At 43.7% G+C, this 18,773-nt stretch overlaps 5 protein-coding genes across 5 annotated transcripts; 2 read left to right on the top strand and 3 right to left on the bottom strand.

Moving 5' to 3' along the window:
* Nucleotides 1-2,170: 2,170 nt before the first annotated feature.
* On the bottom strand, nt 2,171-3,695 carry N7458_000908 (carbonyl reductase; the record flags this gene model as incomplete). Its single annotated transcript, XM_056904302.1, has 8 exons — nt 2,171-2,523; nt 2,577-2,680; nt 2,795-2,970; nt 3,029-3,064; nt 3,136-3,141; nt 3,194-3,235; nt 3,304-3,565; nt 3,622-3,695. The coding sequence occupies 8 exons, from the start codon at nt 3,693-3,695 to the stop codon at nt 2,171-2,173; spliced, it is 1,053 nt and encodes a 350-aa protein (XP_056772069.1).
* A 1,533-nt stretch (nt 3,696-5,228) lies between these two features.
* N7458_000907 (uncharacterized protein) lies at nt 5,229-6,025 on the bottom strand (the record flags this gene model as incomplete). The annotated part of the gene is made up of 2 exons (XM_056904301.1): nt 5,229-5,540; nt 5,612-6,025. The coding sequence occupies 2 exons, from the start codon at nt 6,023-6,025 to the stop codon at nt 5,229-5,231; spliced, it is 726 nt and encodes a 241-aa protein (XP_056772068.1).
* A 1,422-nt stretch (nt 6,026-7,447) lies between these two features.
* Nucleotides 7,448-8,270, top strand: N7458_000906 (uncharacterized protein; the record flags this gene model as incomplete). Its single annotated transcript, XM_056904300.1, has 2 exons — nt 7,448-7,750; nt 7,806-8,270. Coding segments are annotated over 2 exons (768 nt in total), but the record flags the coding sequence as incomplete, so codon positions are not given.
* A 519-nt stretch (nt 8,271-8,789) lies between these two features.
* Nucleotides 8,790-9,247, bottom strand: N7458_000905 (cupredoxin domain-containing protein; the record flags this gene model as incomplete). The annotated part of the gene is made up of 2 exons (XM_056904299.1): nt 8,790-8,897; nt 8,957-9,247. Coding segments are annotated over 2 exons (399 nt in total), but the record flags the coding sequence as incomplete, so codon positions are not given.
* Nucleotides 9,248-10,031: 784 nt separating this feature from the next.
* On the top strand, nt 10,032-11,195 carry N7458_000904 (cytochrome and DOMON domain-containing protein; the record flags this gene model as incomplete). The annotated part of the gene is made up of 1 exon (XM_056904298.1): nt 10,032-11,195. The coding sequence occupies one exon, from the start codon at nt 10,032-10,034 to the stop codon at nt 11,193-11,195; it is 1,164 nt and encodes a 387-aa protein (XP_056772065.1).
* Nucleotides 11,196-18,773: the final 7,578 nt, after the last annotated feature.

Genomic DNA, 18,773 nt, shown 5'->3' with positions numbered 1-18,773 from the left:
AGATGAGAGAAAAGTAAAGTAGGACTGAAGCTTGGTTGATTGTATTGAATCTTGCTTGTATGTCTTGAACATGATTTTTGTAGAGAAAACAGGGCTTATTTATAATCAATCTTTATCAAACCTCTTTTGCATGTGATCGTTCTAGATCCTAGATCTAGATGCATGATGATCTCATGCAGACAGATAGTGATCTCATGCAGTAGCTGTTTGATCGGTGGTTGCTTGATTGTACGATGTCATTGATCGTAGTGATGATGTAGATCGTATACAATAGTATACGTCTTCTACGATATCATTGACCGTAGTGATGATGGTATAGCGATGTCATTGACCGTAGTGATGATGGTATAGCATAAAGCTTATAGAGATTCAGCCATCTTGTATAGGCCTTATGAATCTGGCTTGATATGCTGCATGGCGGTCTGGCTTGATAACATCCTGCCCTATATCTCACACCTATCTAGGCCGGAGAATGCTCAACACTCCAAAATGACCTCGAATGTTCTTGATTTCCTTATGTGATATTTGCCATGTTCCTTATGTTATAAATTGTACTCTGTTTCCTAGTTAGAATGAACAAGTTTGATATCTCTTTTATCACGGGTAGAATTACCGGGCATAGTAGACTATCTGAATCAACCTTCCACTGCTTGATTCTTCTGTCTGACCAGCCGATCGTGTTCTATCTTGATTCGTCTCTCTTCCATAATCGTGGCACTAAGATTAGTGTGCACGAACGATTTCTTCCGCGGTTTTATGCACCAGAGACATTTCCAACATTAACTATTAAGACTAGTATAACTATATTACTAACGCTTAATATAGAAAGGTATAGCTCTACGCTAGTCTCTCAAATTCTAGCTTAGCGAGACCTAAACACGTTTCTAGAGTATTACTAAGCACACTAGTCCTCTATTAGTTAATACAGTCTCTACTATCTTAGATAAGAAAGCCGAGATAAAGTATATCGCCTACTTTCAAGGGTATAGCCAATTTTGTGAACTAGGAATGCCGGTTGAATTGCCTGCCTATATAAAGGAAAGTATATTAATACTACTAGAGATCACTAAAATCTAAACCCGTATTAAGGAGTTCGAAAAAGTTGGTAATAACGAGGGCCTTATAATTACGAGGCTGCAATATAGAGAGGTACTAGTGCGTCAACGTCGAATTAGGCTCAAAAACTATCAGGATTCATGGGTACAGGCGAAAAGAGATCAAGACATCCTCAACCGTCGGAAGGAGGAACCATCCAAAGCATTGAAAGATATTTACACGCGTACCCAATACTTGATAATGCAAGATCTCCGATTCGGACCTGACCCTCAACTGCTGACTGACATGCGAAGACTCCAAGAGCTCGAAAAGGAAACAATTGCGGCGTGGCAGGACGCTTCGAACATGTGAACCTGTGCTCCATTGTTATAAAATAAGACTATCCCGTAAATGACATTTATTGCTTCAGATTGGGACGTCATTATGTCGTCCAACGAATAAGCAAAAAAAAGTCCAAGTCATACGTAATCCTCACTCAGCAGACGGATATTCACCCCGTGCTGAGTCCCAAATCCGTTCATGCCACTTTGACCTTTCGGGTATGTTTCTCCCATCCTTGTCCAATCACACCTTACACCCCACTATACTACGGAGCCTGTCGGGCGTATAATTGGCAGATCCTTACGGGCGTGCATCGAACTTTCCAGCGACCCCTTACCAAATTCAAATGTACAAACTCAACGTTATCACTCTACTCGCCGTTACTTTTCGGACTTATTTTGTTTCGGGGCCACAGCGTGTGCAGCGCGCGTCACCAGTTGCATCCAAGATTGGTTCCGCTTGGTCCTATCCTCGATCCCATTCGCCTACTAGGATTACTAGCCTATACTGTCTCAGCTTGCGCCGACACATATTTATTTTAGTTGCCCGATTCCGGACCCCTATTCCTGACAAAGTAGACACATTAGACAGATAGATTACGGTTCATGTTGTAAACCTTGAGGGGTACCTATAATGATCTTTATAAGTAACGCAGGCGGGAAACGGAGCTATGGGAACTTCGTTCACCGACGTTTGTAGGCAAAGGCATTGGTAGGTAAGGTGCTATTGTTACAATTAGCTATTAGAAAGAAGTAAGTTTCTGCATCCGATGATGGCTTTGGCGAACATAGCCCTAGTTGGATTTTTGGCCCACAACCTGGCTTGTAATATTAATTGAGGCCTCCGCTTGTACGCTCCAATTCCATAGCATCTCGGAGAGATGCTCATCCTTTGCAACATCAGACAATTTCGAGTCTGTGGCATCCCAACTGTAGCCATAGTAGAACTTTCCAGCAAGCGGTCCAACGTCGAAATACCGCCCACTCAATGACTTTAACTTAATCTCAGGGTCTGTAGCCAGCAACAATTTTGTTAGAGCGCCGTCTTCTGGGGGTATGCTCATCAATCGGACGACCGAAGAGTTGATAAACTTGAACATTGGCGGCAGCGCAGCTGAATCAGTTCCTGGAGCAGTGCCCACTGTGCCTGTGCAAGAGCGTTATTAGCACACGATCGAGGGTTGGTTTCAAACCACGTACCCGGGTTGAGGCAATTGACAAGAATGTTGGAGTAACCTGTTGCCTGAAAATGCGTGTGGAGATGCCGGGCAAATAATATATTCGCCAGCTTTGAACGTGCGTATCTACCAGAATTTTAGTTTGGTTCGTTCTTGTCTCTAGCTCTTTAGTTCCCGAAATTTGTGTACTCTCAAGGAAATAACTGCCTAAATCACCATAATATGGAAGGTTAAACTGACCTCTGCAAGCTAGCTTGCACATCGGCAAGGCTCTTTATAGTGTTCGGTCCCTCCGTCCTTAGGCCTTCAAAATCGATTTTATCCGGTAGAACCGGCTTATACATGGCATGAGCGTGCGATGCAACAATGACAATCCTCGCCTCGCCAAATGCCTCGGAAGTGTATTGAATCAGGTTCTAACAAGAGATTAGTATATGTGTAAGACAAGAATAAACAATTTTCACAAGGTCATACCAAAAGGTTGTGCGTGAACACAAAATGGCCGTAGTGCTACAAACACGGGAACTTGTTAAGCTTGTGAACTGCAACATACTGTATTATATATATGCATATTTCCTTACGTTTGTCTGCATGGGTGTCAGCAAATATGAACCGCACTAAGGAATATATAGAACCTACACCAAACTGTACCTCAATTCCATCACTTGACAATGTCTCTGGCTATGTCTGATTAACATCGGTCCAGTCTTTATAAGCGCTTGATCTAGTGCCCACAAGAGGTAACTCACTACAACAGCCAATGCAGCGTTCGCAATAAGGACATCAAGTCTTCCCTCAAGCTTAGTGAAGTGCTTTGCTGCCGAGATGCAACTCGTTGCATCTGACAAGTCAAGCTCGAGGAAGTTCAAGCCTGCAGTCATATGCGGGTCGGCTGACTTAAGGTGGTTGAAAAGTTGCTCAAATTTTCCTTTCGATCGAGAAGCAACATATACTTTGGCATTGTGCCTCAGTAGCTGCTTTACCGTCTGTTTACCAATTCCCGTGGCACCACTAGGGAATCTTGTGTCAGCTTGTATTAAATCTGCTATAATGTCAATAATTCTCACCCAGTGACGATGATGACCTTGCCGGCTAGATCAGGGATGTCTTCAACTGAGAATTTCTTTCGAAACGGATCCATAACTGTTGTCAAACGTCAGAACGATGACTAGAAAAATAATATGCTTATCGCCAAAGTGATAACTGTAGGACACTTGGTGTAAGTTGATGAATTTGGATGCAAAGTCAGTTTGTTACGAAATCTTTATGATTTATTAAGTCGTTTCTGAACGGAGTTCGGAACCGTCGCCCCTATCTCCGCACGTCGTTTGCATCGGGTAATACCTGACGCAATACACAACTTCTGAAACCCAGGCGGGATCTTAGTCAGGAGATTCGCGGGCGGGTTTCGATTTGAAACCCCGACCCAAGGAGGACATGTTGCCGAGCAGTTTGAATCCGGAGGAAAATTCCTTATGGGTGGTAGAAGAACCTGAGGGCAAGATAAAAATATTTTATGTAGGATAAAAACAATCACAGAGGCATGGATTTTAATCTTGAGGGCCAACTGAGCCCTTATAGAGGCCATACAGGGACGGGGATGGGCAACCTCTATTAGAAGATGAGCTGAGAAGTCTCTGAGAAGACCACCCTCCATCCACATATTTAACTGCTACTTCCATCGGACTGCTGCCTATCTACTCGTTTCTGAAGCAACCAGCTCTGCCTCCTATTTTATCATCGCTAATTGGGCGATTCCTTATGTGGTTTTTCGATCTCGACTTTGGAAGCGCTTCTACAAGATCGATCATAATGTCGCCCCTAGAGACGACATTGCGACCTATGGGCAGGCAGCTGTGCGCGAAGGAAAGATTTCTCAATGGACCTTGAACACTCTCAAAAGGATAGATGCTGCGTCAGCCAACGCCACAGAGAGTTTTCCTCCTCAAGATACGGATTCAGTCCTTCACCCAGTAATGGCCCTCAGGACGGTCTCGAGTTATCCTAGTCCCACCAGGAAAACCCCCAGGCTTCTCCAGCTCACCGAGAGGGATGAAAGCAGACCAGACGATGAGAAGCTTGATCCGGTATATAATAAAGTAGAAAGTCGTGGTTAATAACCGGGGATCACCTTACGAAGCTATTTGACAATGCTAATATTAATTGGGCAGCTGCAAAGAAGCAACTGCTCTCTGCGCAAGACCAGACTTGTTCGCCCAGAAATTTGGAGGGACGCCCGCCAGGTTGTCTCTGAAATCAGCAGCTAAGTTCAACTGTATGATGAAAGAATAAATAAAGAGGGATTGTACTGAGATCACTATTGAATAGAGCAAAAGGCACTTTTCTTCTTTTTCCACGCTTTCGCCCGCATGAATATCTGCTACGCCTCATCCAGTTTGCCTTGGGCACGGTATAGGAGCCCGAGGCCATAGACGGTGCCAAGGGTTGATGGTTAACCTAGTTACTCTGGGATACAAAGAGCACAAATAAAGTGACATGCAGGCAAATGAAAGCGTATCCAATTTAAGATATCATCGTACTAACATAGGCTGGCAGTATTTCAAAGGATTATACAAGTAACAATAGCAGCGCCGATAGGGATGCCAAGGAATACTATAACACTTTTTAGCTGCTGTCAAATATGACAAAGCCAACTCACTACTAGACGGGCTGATTACCATGATAAAGTAGAACCACTGGAGCCAACCCCATCAGATAACTGATTCCTCCGTACGCATAAGCGGTTGACGCGGCTCCTGTCTGGGAGATAGCGGAAACAGATGCCGAAGAACCACCAGTAGTGGTCGCACTCGAGCTCGTCGAGCCCGCTGTCGACGCCGTCACCGTCGCTGGCACGAACAGCGTGGGATCTGCAGTGAAGCTTGCCGAAAGTCCCGTTACATTCTTGCATACACTGGGTGGTGAATGGGATCCCGAAACGAAGTTGACGGCGGCACACTGTGTTTGTTCGTCCGTCGTTAAAATCCTGTTAAAGGAAAAAAAATACATACGTTGAGGGGGTATCCGATGCGCAAAGTTGAGATATCAAAGGCATACCTGGTAGAGAGTTTCGGTTGGGGAGACTTGGACAACGGAAATGACACCTTTCTTTCCTATCCAGGAGCCTGGCACCGTCACCGCTGGCTCACAGTAGTCGCCTATTCCAGTTTGTTCGACGGCAGGCAGGAGATCTGTCCAGTTTGCAGTAGTAACATTCAGGTCAAGAGTCGAGCGAAAGAGCCATATTGATTGAGGGTGTATCGATGTCACGGCGATGGTATCCCCGTCGACATGGAAATCGGTCACGTTATCCTTGATGAAGTCGACAGTGAAGCCGCCGCATGGAGGAGTAAGTTCAAGAGTGTCGCCAAAGCCGATTGTGGAGGGATAATTGAGGAGGAAGTGCGCCGAGGACTGGCTAACAGCCAAGGCCAATAACCCAAGAAGAGCGTTCATAGAAAACTGTGCCATTTTGCAGCATTTGAATTACTGGGTTAGTTAGGTAGTGTTTGTTTTTTTTTGGCAAATACTAGAATGAGAGAATAAACCGGGATATATAGACAAGTTATAGGGAGGTAATAGCCACAGTACAACAGGAAGGAGGGACATCAAGGTGCATGGTGAAAATTTACCTCCAGATACACTGACACAGTCCAGAAGATTCCATACTTCGCAATGATGTTATATGAAGCCGCGTAATCATCAAATGTTGTCAGTCTAGAACGGACTAGGTTCTATATTTTATGGAGGCGGTGTTGCCGTGCCAGATTTAAGAATTGTTCGCACGACGTGCGCCACTGGCTGCATTATTCTATTTGAGAAAGTGCTCGCAAATGGGGCAGTAGTCCTGGTTCAACCTACCACATAGAGCAAATAATGATCTTGAAGCTAGAGGTCGGCACGAATACATCTTCGTAAAATTTTGAGATATTCGCATTCGCATTCGTAGTTCGCAGACCTCTACGAATATTTGTACAACTAACTAACTCTTGCCAAGACAAGAACAGGTCCACAAAGCAGCCAATGGAAGAGTATGTATCACGTGCCTTTGTCTATCCGGTCTTGGCATGATAGGAGAGTTTTTCTCTGCCAGCATTTATTTTCTTTGAGAGGTGGCCGACTTATGGAAGGCCACGATGCGTAAATCTTTTACCCAGGTCCAACTCTAGCCTTTAAGTCAAATTGATCTATATTTCCCACGTGATCAAACCCGCAAATATTCGTAACGAATGAAAAAATTATTCGCATTCGCGTTCGTAATGCAAAATATCTACGAATGCGAATACGAATAACGAATGCGAATATTTTCGCTATTCATGAGAAAACACATTGAATATTTACTCGCCGACCTTGTATTGTTTAATATTCTTTAATATATGCAGCGCACACTTAATAGAAAGTATTTCTTCCGTGTTCGTTTGCAGCAATTTTTTTAACTTAACGGCAATCCCGGCAACTTTATTATGTGATCGTTCATGTCTCCTTTCTTTGGGTACTCCCGCTCCAAGTGTCGCAATTAAACTGCTTTACAATTGCCAGGGTTATTATATTGACTTTGATTCGCTTAGAAAGTCACCTTCCAACCGCCTAATGATTTTTCACAAGGACATAGCAAGCTATGATCTGAGGTATGATTCCCTAAGCTGGACCGTATAACCGCCATACATTCTAACGTCCAACCTGATTCAGCTTGGGTCAATCATGCATATTCATCCCAATCGTACGTGGTCCAGAGTCAACGACTGAGATTACTGGAAGATTTCGCTTCTCTCTTTCTCATGCTGCCCGGTTCAAAACCATCAAAGTGAGGATACAGGGAATATTGAGAATGTAAGAGGCTCTACTAGAAAGTGATGAGATTACCTGCTGATCTTTTTTGATCTAAGTCCACAGGATGGCTTCTTGGTATCGAAGGACCGTGAACAGCGCACTTTCGAACGACATCAGATGCTAGCATCTTCAAAACCCCTTAAAGCCTTTCAAATGCCGGCTGGAGACTACGAGTTTCCGTTTATGATTGCACTACCAAGCAGCATCTTGGACACAGTCACGGGCCCGAATCACGAATACCACACGTACCATGTCGAAGCCGTCATTGAGCGTCGCTTCTGGAAAGACTTTACGGTGTCGCGACCGATAAGAATTTACCACCCTCCTGACCAGGATACGGTCAGCATAATGCAACGATTTCCATTGGTATGATTCAAGGCACTTCAACCCAATACGAACTCTGCTAAAATACCATTGGTAGACTGTGGAAGGTCACTCTGACCAAAATATTCAGTATAGCGTTTCTATGCCAGACCAACATGTTCCATTCGGTTGCAGTTTCCCAGTGGAATGTTGGTTTGCGCCAAAGTTGAAAAACATCAAACTTCGTTGCCTTGCAGTCCAAATTGTTGAAAAGCACAATTTGTGTTTCTATGCTACCACAACAGAGTCCGTGCGAGACAATATTCGCTATATGATGTCGGCAAAGAAGCATATTGTCTTCACAGAGCAACATGACCTAACCCACGATGCTCAATCATCAAAAACCGAATGGCGTATGAAAATGCCAGTGCCCCTACCACGGAGTTTGCGTCACTGCTCACAGAGCATTTCTTCACAAAATATAAAAATTGAAAACATGCTAGCCATAACCGCTGACTTCCAAGACGAGCAAGGCCGAGCATTCGCAAGGGTGGGCAAGCCAGTACAGCCAAACAAGTCTTGAAACTAAAGCCTCAGATATTCCTAGGCCCTAAATATATGCCAGATACATCTAACAGAGTAATAGGATTATATAGAGACTCCACAAAAAGTTGTTGTTAAGATATAAAGTTATAATTTATCGTATTTAATAAACAAACCTGAACTTGGGCCTAAAACATAAACATTGCCACAATAACAGAGAGACCCAAAACAATACTCACGTCACGACATTGCAGAGCGTTTGCTGCACTGGAAGGTCCAGTGATTGTGCTGCTTGGGCTGGAAGCGGTTGAAGCGGAAGTACTTAGAGTGGAACTGCTTGGTTTCGAAGTACTGGAGGTAGACGCGCTTGCACTAGAGCTGCTCGCGGACGCACTGCTTGGTGATCCAAAAACACCGCCTTGAACATTGGGCGGTGCAGAGCTCCCGCTCGCTCCTGCTGCCGCCGCCTTGAATGAAGTAAGAGTATCTTGGCCACCGGCACTGAAAAGAAATATGTGATCAATACGGTTGAAATCGTGATTGTTTGACAACGGTGTACTTACGGTGGATTTATTACCGCAACCATGCCAGCTTGACAGTGCCCAACCTGAGCGCAGTATAGCCAGATAGGATTTGTATCATTAACAGTCACAGTGAAGACCGTTTTCTACGTGAAGAATCCAAGATCAGCATACCTCCCACTCTGAATGGACCTGCAAGCCTTACTTGTTCACCGCTTGTTGGGTTCTGGAACCCACTCCAAATACCAGTGTTGCTGGAAGGGTGACACGGATTGTCAAATGAAGCCTGAGCTACCGAGTGGTCTCCCGGATAGAAGTGAAATTCGACTTTCTCCCCTGGGGCCACAGTGAGTGTATCCGGGCTAAAAGTGAACCCTTTTTCGCCCACATCAACGGAGTGGACTGCCTTTGAGCTTGACTGGGAAGTCGATGAGGATGACGGAGAGGTTGATGAGGGTGTTGTAGTCGTACTACTACTGCTTTGACTTCCGCCATACTGCGCATTAATTATCGGAAGCCAAAATAGGATCATCATGAGTCGGAATATTCTCGCCATTTTTGCAAATGAGTTCGGTGGGCAAATGTTGGTTCAGATAGACTGTATAAAAGCAAATATGTCATAGCCATTATAAGCTGACAGACGATTGTCGGTTTAATATAGACATGGCTAGCTGACCCAAGACGAACACCATTGGCTATGTTAAGGAACTAACGGATGCAGCGGATGCCGGGGAAAGTTTAGCGTAACCATGGTTAGCTGGATAGCACATGATACCCCATTCAGCCATTGTATTTTGATTGTCCATTGGCTGTGGGGAATAGATGGTTGGTGGCGCTCGTTTCCCCGCGGTTTCTATATCATATGACGTAACTAATGGGTAGGGAACCTTCAGGAATCTAGAACATTGTTGCTGGCAATGTGACTTCTTTTGTATTATAATGCCATTGCCTTTGGGCAAGATGTGTTTGCGCCGCAACCGAGCTCAAATACATCACCACTGTCAGTACTTCCCTTGGAGCGACTTCAGACCCCGGAACATATATTACGGGAAGGTGCCCAAAGAGGCGTTCTCCCTCCATCCGTTTGCAGATAATGATCATAGTACATAATTGGTATGATGAATGGTTGGTCCCAAGCTTACTTGTGATTTTCTCCAGTATAACATAGAAAATTGCTCCATGTTTCCATCGCTTTGAAATTTCAACTTCGAAGTACGATCAGCACACTTTGCTACTGCCAGTCCTCCTTTATCGGAATTCCCTCCCATCCTCCTATCAGAATGCAATATCCATACCTTTTGTTTTGGTTTTCCGTATGGGTCACGTTGACAATTGCCCAATTGCAGACCTTCACACCCCCAGGTCAAAATGAGATCACATACGCCGTCAACGTTCCTAAACAAACAACCACCTCTGGCATAGGCCCCATATATTTCCAATTGAAATCTACCCGTGAACTTCAATGGTTTGCATGGGGCCAGGGATCTCGGATGCAAGGAGCAAATATATTTGTTGTTTATGCATCTGCCGACGGCAATAATATTACGGTCTCTCCCCGGCTAGGAGCGGAGCACGTCGAACCGCTACATAACCCAAAAGCTCAGATCTCAGTCTTGGATGGTAGTGGAATCAGCAATGGAGTCATTACTGCAAATATTAGATGCGATAGTTGCATTACCTGGCCTGGTGGGCGTGAAGACACAACAAGCTCGGCTAGTCCTTGGGTGTGGGCTTTCAAATCCGGGAATCCACTCGACACCAACAGCTTATCAGCAACAATCATCACACATGATGCTTCGGGCGTTGCAGCTCTAAACCTCCGAGATGCAACCGGTGGCACTTCTGACAACCCATTCTTAACTTCATCGGGCAAGACCCTGAGTTCGAGACAGGCTCTCACCTTTCTCAACACTCCTGCCATTCATAAGAAACGAATCGCCCATGCTGTTATTATGATAACTGTATTTGTTATATTTTTCCCTTCATTTGCACTCGCACTTCGTATTTTTCCTTCTTCTGCAACAGTGTGGGTCCATGCATCCTTGCAACTCTTTACTCTTGCTCTGGCAATCGCCGGTTTTGGTCTTGGCGTCTCGATGGCAAGAGAGGAGAACATCATAGGGTACTATCATCCAATTATTGGGATGGTGGTTGTCCCGTCTCTTATCCTTTTCCAGCCTGCCATGGGCCTCCTTCAACACCGGTATTTCAGCAAATCCGGAAAGAAGGGATTGTTTGGATATTTGCATCAGTGGTTTGGCCGTTGTATGATTATTCTCGGAGTCATCAATGGTGGCCTTGGTTTCCGTATCACTGGAATTGGTTTATCGATTGCTCCTACCGGAGCAGTTATCGCATACAGCGTGGTCGCTGGAGTCTTTGGAATTGTTTACTGTTTGTTGGTCCTTTTCTTTGCCCGGAGAAGAAGATTGCAAAGATCTTGACATAAACTGTGGAGGCTTCAAACTGTCAGCCTGATCCCATTATAACAGGAGGTATACGAACTGAAGTAACTTCTCACTATCTCCCAAACATAGCGGACTGCATAGCAGGCGAAGAGGACAAACATCCCGAAAGTACAAAAAAGTCGGATGTAGCTGTCGAGGTTACCGGCAAATAGCTGGTGTGCGGAGGCAGAGGCCATACCGAAACCGGGAAAGAGGACATCGATAAATTTAGGGAGGGCTATGGTTGGAGCCGCCTCCGGTGATGGCATTCATTGTATATTAAAGAAACACCGAGAGTTATGATATGGGTGTAGAGAATCGGATAATTCGGTTGAGTTGCTTTGGAAAATAATGATAAGATGGGTTCTCCCGACGTGGCCGGACGAGAGTTACGCCTACTTTATATATCTCGAACATGGTGTTGAATAACCAGCGAAAGAAGGCACCCCTCAATCAGACCCTAAACCTGCAAGCCCATGCTGATCTATCAAGTGGATTCAACGAGGATCTCGGACTGAAGCGAACTAGCGTCCTAATCAAATTCGTAGGACAGGTGGACAGTCAAGGTCTCGAACGAATACGCGCGTGTTCCTCAGGTTCTGTCTGTCTAACTGCGAGTGTTTGGCACCGCCACCATATTTGAATAAAAATATGACAAGTGGCATTTTCGTGGTAGCTATCCGATACCGAGTTGCATTTGATTCCTCTTGCCAAGCGCTATTTCACAAGCGCTATACCGGGTTAAGATAAATATCAGCTCAGTCAAAATCAGCGCATAATTTTATTACCCTCAAGGATCTAATGAGAGTAACTTTTCGCCTTCTCTTTCCATGTGAGCTCTGACTTCATTTTGATCTCATCAACAAAAATACCTCAAACTAAGAAACAAACACAGTACTAAAGCGTGCAGGACTAATCGACTATCGAATAAGGCCGAACATAAGGATTTCAAGCATAGAAGCAGCGTACTAAGGAGCAATTAGGAGCTAACCTAGATCAAATAGGCCGGATTTCACGCTATGCCTTCTTATTTAAATGATAGCCAGTGCTATAGGCCTCAGTCAAAGATTCTATGAGCAGGAAGTCTAGAAAATGGACGACGATCTAATATTCTAACTAGTCGCGTCGATAACAGCAACGCTTTGTTCCGGGGCAAGTCTTGCCTTCTGGCTCCTGTATACTGAAGTGTTAAAGCAGGTGGAGTAGAGGAGGAAACCACTCATCTACAGCTAGGTTATAACAGGCGGCATGATTATTCTTGGCTCGATCATATCCAGGTTGCTCGCGTTAGAAAGAGCAATAACGGACAATGCTGCGCAGGGTAAGATTGTTCCGTGATATAAAGGCATTATTAACTCGATATCTAGGTCTATCGCGATCGATGTCTCTTATGGAAATCGGCATCGTGCTACTTTTAAGTGCAGATGGCAAGAGCGAGAGCGACGCTGACACTTATTAATAGTATCTTTGTATATCAACCTTACAGTCATTCTCAGCTCACTTGATTGTCGGCTTATTCTTCGTCGGTGAAATTGTCGTTTATCTCTAACCATTTACCAACCGGCAAGTCTGAATTAGTCGTTACATGGAAGGTCTCTCGCTAACACTCTAATTCAGTAATACCTCAGTGTTTGGCTTGCGTTATTCACGATTATGGTTCTGGTTAGCTAAAGCTTTATTCACGCTCAATTCGTTCGATTTGGGCTACATGCATGAATCCTATATCCCTAGTACCCACTAGTTTCAATGTATTTTGGCGATATCCGGGCCCTAAGACTCCTAAGCATCAGAAGGCCCTCTGGACGGCGGCAATAGGGTTAATCGCGCTTTTTCTTTATTCACTAGGCACAACAATCCTCGTGTGTATGAGACCATATCTGTGGGTCTAATTCACGACGGTATGTACCTTGGCCGCAACAGTACCCTAGTTACTTATTCGCTGCATAGCTCTAAGTCGCTATAATAAGTCTGAGGAAGGTTGTGACGTCGACTGCCGTTTTCTGAGCTTAATTATTTTTGTAATTCAAGAGCAGGGTCGATTGATAGCGGGCGCGCGGTAGGATTTCCTAATTAGAGATTGCCGACAAAGTACGTTGGTTTTATTTCTTTTTTCTTGATAGTAGTTTATTTCTGCCCTTTTTGCCTCGATCTTTTCGGACGGCCTGCAGGCAAGAAGCATTCCGACAGATCTCAGTTGGATTCCCAAGTGGTGGGAATCAGGAGCTCCAAGAACCACGAAACTCTCAGAGTCAGTATATCCGTCTAACGGCCGCATCTACACGGCCAAGTCGTCGCGTAGCGAAGATCGAGTAGGAGAGGGCGCGGGTGCAGGAGGCCAACGAAACGCTTGATCGAAGTACCGACAAAGACGGCGTTACAATAAAGGTCAAGGCTGCGTAACGCAATGACGTCATTCAAATACAACCTAAGCCCGGAAGAACTACGCTTAGTGCTGACCAGAATCGCGTAAACCGACGCCATTCACCACGATGCGACTGAGACGTAGGCCACTAGACAGTGGATCACGCTCTACTCGAGAGCCCGCTATACCAGGACTACCGCGACTGGATAAGAAGAGCTATTTCCGACCAAGGAATCGCTCTGCGCCGGGATAAGATTCTAACGCGGCCGAAGGCTTGCAGAGTTGTGGTCAAATCTATAGCCCTATACGCCAGATTCGGGTCGATCGAACTGCTTTAGGCATAAAAGGAGACAAGGAAATGATACTTAAGGACAGTGTGACATACGAAGAAAAATAACGCCCAGTAGGATTGCAATACTAGGTCAAATGTACTTCTTAATTCGAACGAGCGTGCGAGCGGCAGGTTTAGATAGGGGCGGAAGAGGAAGGGAGCTTTTTGGCAGCACTTATTGCTGCCCGGTGGGATTTGGATTGTCCCAAGGTGGGGGCAAGCCAGTCACCTAGCAATCTTCAACCTTCAACCCCTCAGCGAACCTTCACCCACGCAAATAGTCCTGTTACACCAAGTAGTCTCCGTATTGACACGCTGCTACGCGGTCTATTATCGACCATACTTCGTAGATCTAGCCCTATTTCAACATATTCAGTAATTCTTGCTTTGTTTATAGGTAAGACAGACAATCATTCAGTGGTCAGTATAGAGAGACTCAAGAAAGGTATTCAATACGATAGCTACACATTCCGCCGTAGCTCGACCCTTTCGCTTTTCGTACCAAAATGCATGCTGACACACTTTCATTCGCCACAGGACACTCGACCTCCTCTCAATCATATCTAAGTACCGCGTCCACCTTGAACGCTTCGTTAGAACCTATATATGAGACTGTCAGTCCGGATCCGGAAATATGGCGTCTGAAGCGTGATGAAGGATTCGGAGAAAGCGTGGATGAAGGGTCTAGTCCGCGTAGCCTCAAATTCGCTCCTATTAAAGAACCTAGGGCTGAATTGAAACCACCTTGCCTGCCGAAGGATATTCCGCCACGCTCACAGCATTGCAATTGGAAACTGTCCTAGCTTCTTGACTGCGGGCCTGGACCTATTTCCACCGACCTTATCAACAGAAGTTTCGAGAAGTTCAAAACGCTTACTTTCGAAGATTTTGTGGAAACGGCTAGAGGGCCTCCATCAGATGCAATTCGTTTCTTTCTTTGAACTTACGAATTGCTTGAATGGAAGGTCTATAGCGCATTTATCAAGCATTCCGAACCTCTTGATTCAATTAGAGAGAGTAAGTGATATCTGAATATTCAGTATGTGGATTTGCAGTGACGGTGCTCGAATATGTAAGTACCAGGTAGGCGTTTCATCACACAGGGCATTTTAAATCACCGGATCTGCGTCACACAAGATGTTACACCAATTCACCACCCTTCTCATTCTTCCAGGACCCAGCATAGTGATGTTCAACTAAATAGGAACCACGGTCTTTCGGCCACCCACCCTGCATAGCTACAAACGCCGCATTCGGGAGAACGAGCACGTCATAAAAGAGCAGAAGAGATATGCTTATAAAATCTATGCTGACGAATCGACCTTTCAAAATCATCTAACGATCGGTAACTCGGCTGAGGGCCTTAAGTTTGCTCGAATTCAAATCGCGAATCAACAGAATTCTATCGAAGATTGTCATCGTACTATCGAGTTATTTTACTTATGTTTCGGAGTACGTGTCTTGCTTTGGGCTCAGGAAGTAGTGTCTTAGATAAGCGCTATTTCCGCTCGATGAGTTCCTGCAGAGAATATGCCGCCTCTCTCTTAGCGGCAGTTAGGCGATTATTAGCTTCATAATATTTGAAAACTATCTTATTAATACGGGGGTATAAGGTCTCAAAGTCCTTCTAGGTTCAAGAAACTCTAGCTATTCTATTAAAGTATTCTTCTTAGTCGGAATCTCCGAGACTCTTGAAATTTCCGTAAGAGAGCAGTAGATCTTCTATAGGCTCTAAATCAATATAACTAAATTAATAACTTCTCTTCGGTCCTGAAATTTTCGCTATGTTAGTTTAACTACTATAAAAATACACTAATTAATAGCGAAGTTAACTTACCTAATTCAACGCCGTTCGTCTCAATTTTCCTCTTTGTTAGCTAACTATACGTTATTTCTAGGTATTGAAAAAGGTAGGTACAGTCGAAGCTCCGGCAGCCGGGATAATTCGTATACGTTGAATCACGAGTAGATTCCTTGAGTATTAGGCTGTTTAGTATAATAGGGAGATTCTCCACATTCGCTCCGTTCTAGAATTCAGTTAAGCTTATTAGAATAGTGTCTGTATCCGAATCATATTTATCTACTATTGTGAGATATAGGGCAAGATGCCTAAACCGTCATGCAGCATATCAAGCCAGATTCATAAGGCCTATACAAGATGGCTGAATCTCTATAAGCTTTATGCTATACCATCATCACTGCGGTCAATGACATCAAGTAAGACGTATACAAAAGTATACGATCTACATCATCACTACGGTCAATGACACGATCTACATCATCACTACAGTCAATGACATCGTACAATCAAGCAACCACCGATCAAACAGCTACTGCATGAGATCACTATGCATCTAGATCTGTCTGCGTGAGATCATCATGCATCATCTAGAACGATCACATGCAAGAGACAAGTTGATTATAAATATGCCCTGCTTTCTCTACCAAGATAATAATTATGTTTAAAAAAAATTGTGAGCAAGCGATGCTGCGCAGGTTAGGTAGAGAGGAAGTAAGATTAATTGATCTTCTTCCTTTGATTGAATAGGAAGGATAAAATCAATTCGGCTTAGAATCATAAAGATGAAATAAGACAAAGTAAGGTAGGACTGAAGCTTGGTTGATTGTATTAAATCTTGCTTGTATGTTGTAAACATAATTATTATCTTGGTAGAGAAAGCAGGGCATATTTATAATCAACTTGTCTCTTGCATGTGATCATTCTAGATGATGCATGATGATCTCATGCAGATAGATCTAGATGCACAGTGATCTCATGCAGTAGCTGTTTGATCGGTGGTTGCTTGATTGTACGATGTCATTGACTGTAGTGATGATGTAGATCGTGTCATTGACCGTAGTGATGATGTAGATCGTATACTGTTGTATACGTCTTACTTGATGTCATTGACCGTAGTGATGATGGTATAGCATAAAGCTTATAGAGATTCAGCCATCTTGTATAGGCCTTATGAATCTGGCTTGATATACTGCATGACGGTTTAGGCATCTTGCCCTATATCTCACACCCCCCGTAATCTTTATACTGTAGTACAAATGGCAGTAGAGTATAGAGATTAGTATAGAGTAGATAGGATCGATATATATATATACTGCTATCAAATAGCTAGATATATATCTTCCTAAATCTCAATCTCACAGGGTTAAGTGGTTCCTTCCGCATTCGCGTATAGAGTATGGAAAAACCTATTTAGGTGAAAACCATACCCGAAGGTATCCATGATATTATATATCAAATTGGATATATATATAGCTAGATCTCATAGAGATTAGCTAGATTCTTCAGGTCTTCAAATATTTCTCTTCTAACGTTTTTTGTCAGGAAATCTGCTAATTGCAGTTTAGTAGGGACGTATTGAACATCGACCCTTTCTTGTTTGACCTGATCTCTGATATAGTGATATTGTATATCAATATGCTTCGTCCTTTTGTGAAATTCAGGGTTTTCGGCTAGCTTAATAGCTGCCTTATTATCCACTAAGATAGTAGGCTTACTAGGCGTATAGCCTAGGCCTAATCTATCGTTTAGATAGTTGAAGAGATTAGCTAGGTAGATAGCTTCTCGTATAGCTTCTTTCATAGCCATATATTCGGCCTCGCAGATAGATAGAGCTACTGATTTTTGTAGCATCGAATTCCAGCTCACTATATTATTAGTGGCTAGATCTCCAGATAGGCTAAATATATAGCTAGTAGTGGATTTTCTACCATCGATATCGCCTGACCAATCTGCATCAGAGTAGCCTTTTATATATAGGTCTTTCCCTATGCAATCGTAGTGTAGGCCTAGATTTGGCCGATATTATAGATATTGCCATATCTTCTTTAATTCGGAGATATACGATTGGTCAGGATTGCTTATATATCTTGAGCAATAGGCAACTGGATAGGCTATATCAGGCCTAGTCTTTAGGCTGGTATATAGTAATGAGCCAATCTCTTTTTGATAGAGATTAATAGTTTGCTCTGAAGCTTTTGATTGATTTTTTCTTAGGTGGATCCCTGCTTCACCCGGCGTTTTCTTTAGCCGTTTGCTAGTAGTAGCAAATTTTGACAAGATCTTTGATATATAATCATTTTGATCGATAGTTATCGATTGATCTTGATAATTTAGGCTGATATTGTTGCCTAGGAAGGTGGCTAGTTCGCCTATCTCTTCCAATTGAATATACTACCTAGCCGCAGTAGCTAGCTTATTTATATAAGCTAGATCTTTGTGTATAATGATTATATCATCAACATGTGTGATGATAATAGCCTGGGTTTGGCCATTTATATATATACCCTCGTCGATAGGAACTCTATCGAATCCGAGGTTCGCGATAGCCTTTGTAAAGAATTCAGACCAAAGCCTCGGTGCTTGCTTTAGGCCATATAGGGCCTTCTTAAGGTAGCAGCACTTATTTTGATAGGCAGGGTCTCCTGGCCTATATAGGCCAGTTGGCAAGATAGTATATATATCACTATCGATATCAGCATATACGAATGCGTTTTTAACGTCGTATTGCCTGATATGCCATTTTTTATTCATCGCGATTATTAGCAATATATACCAGGTTTCTGTTCTGGCAGTAGTAGAGAAGGTTTCTAGGAAATCAACACCTAATCGTTGATTAAATCCTTGTATAACCCATCTAGCCTTATAGCGAATCGTTTTGTTCGCATTTGTAATATAATTAGCCTGGATGCCTGTAGCATTTTTTATAGGCTTCTTTTTGAACACCCATCTACCCCTAATAGGTGTTACACCAGAGGGTATATCAACGATTTCATAGGTTGCCTGATCTATCAGGCTTTGATTTTCGTCCTGACAGGCCCTATACCACTCATTCCTTTCAGCTGATTGCATAGCTTGGTCAAA

The sequence above is a fragment of the Penicillium daleae genome (genome assembly GCF_028827525.1).
Source record: "Penicillium daleae strain IBT 16125 chromosome Unknown utg000001l_segment0_segment0, whole genome shotgun sequence".
NCBI lineage: Eukaryota > Fungi > Ascomycota > Eurotiomycetes > Eurotiales > Aspergillaceae > Penicillium > Penicillium daleae.
Note: the sequence above shows the minus strand (reverse complement) of the source record. Positions and strands in the feature narration are given on the sequence as shown.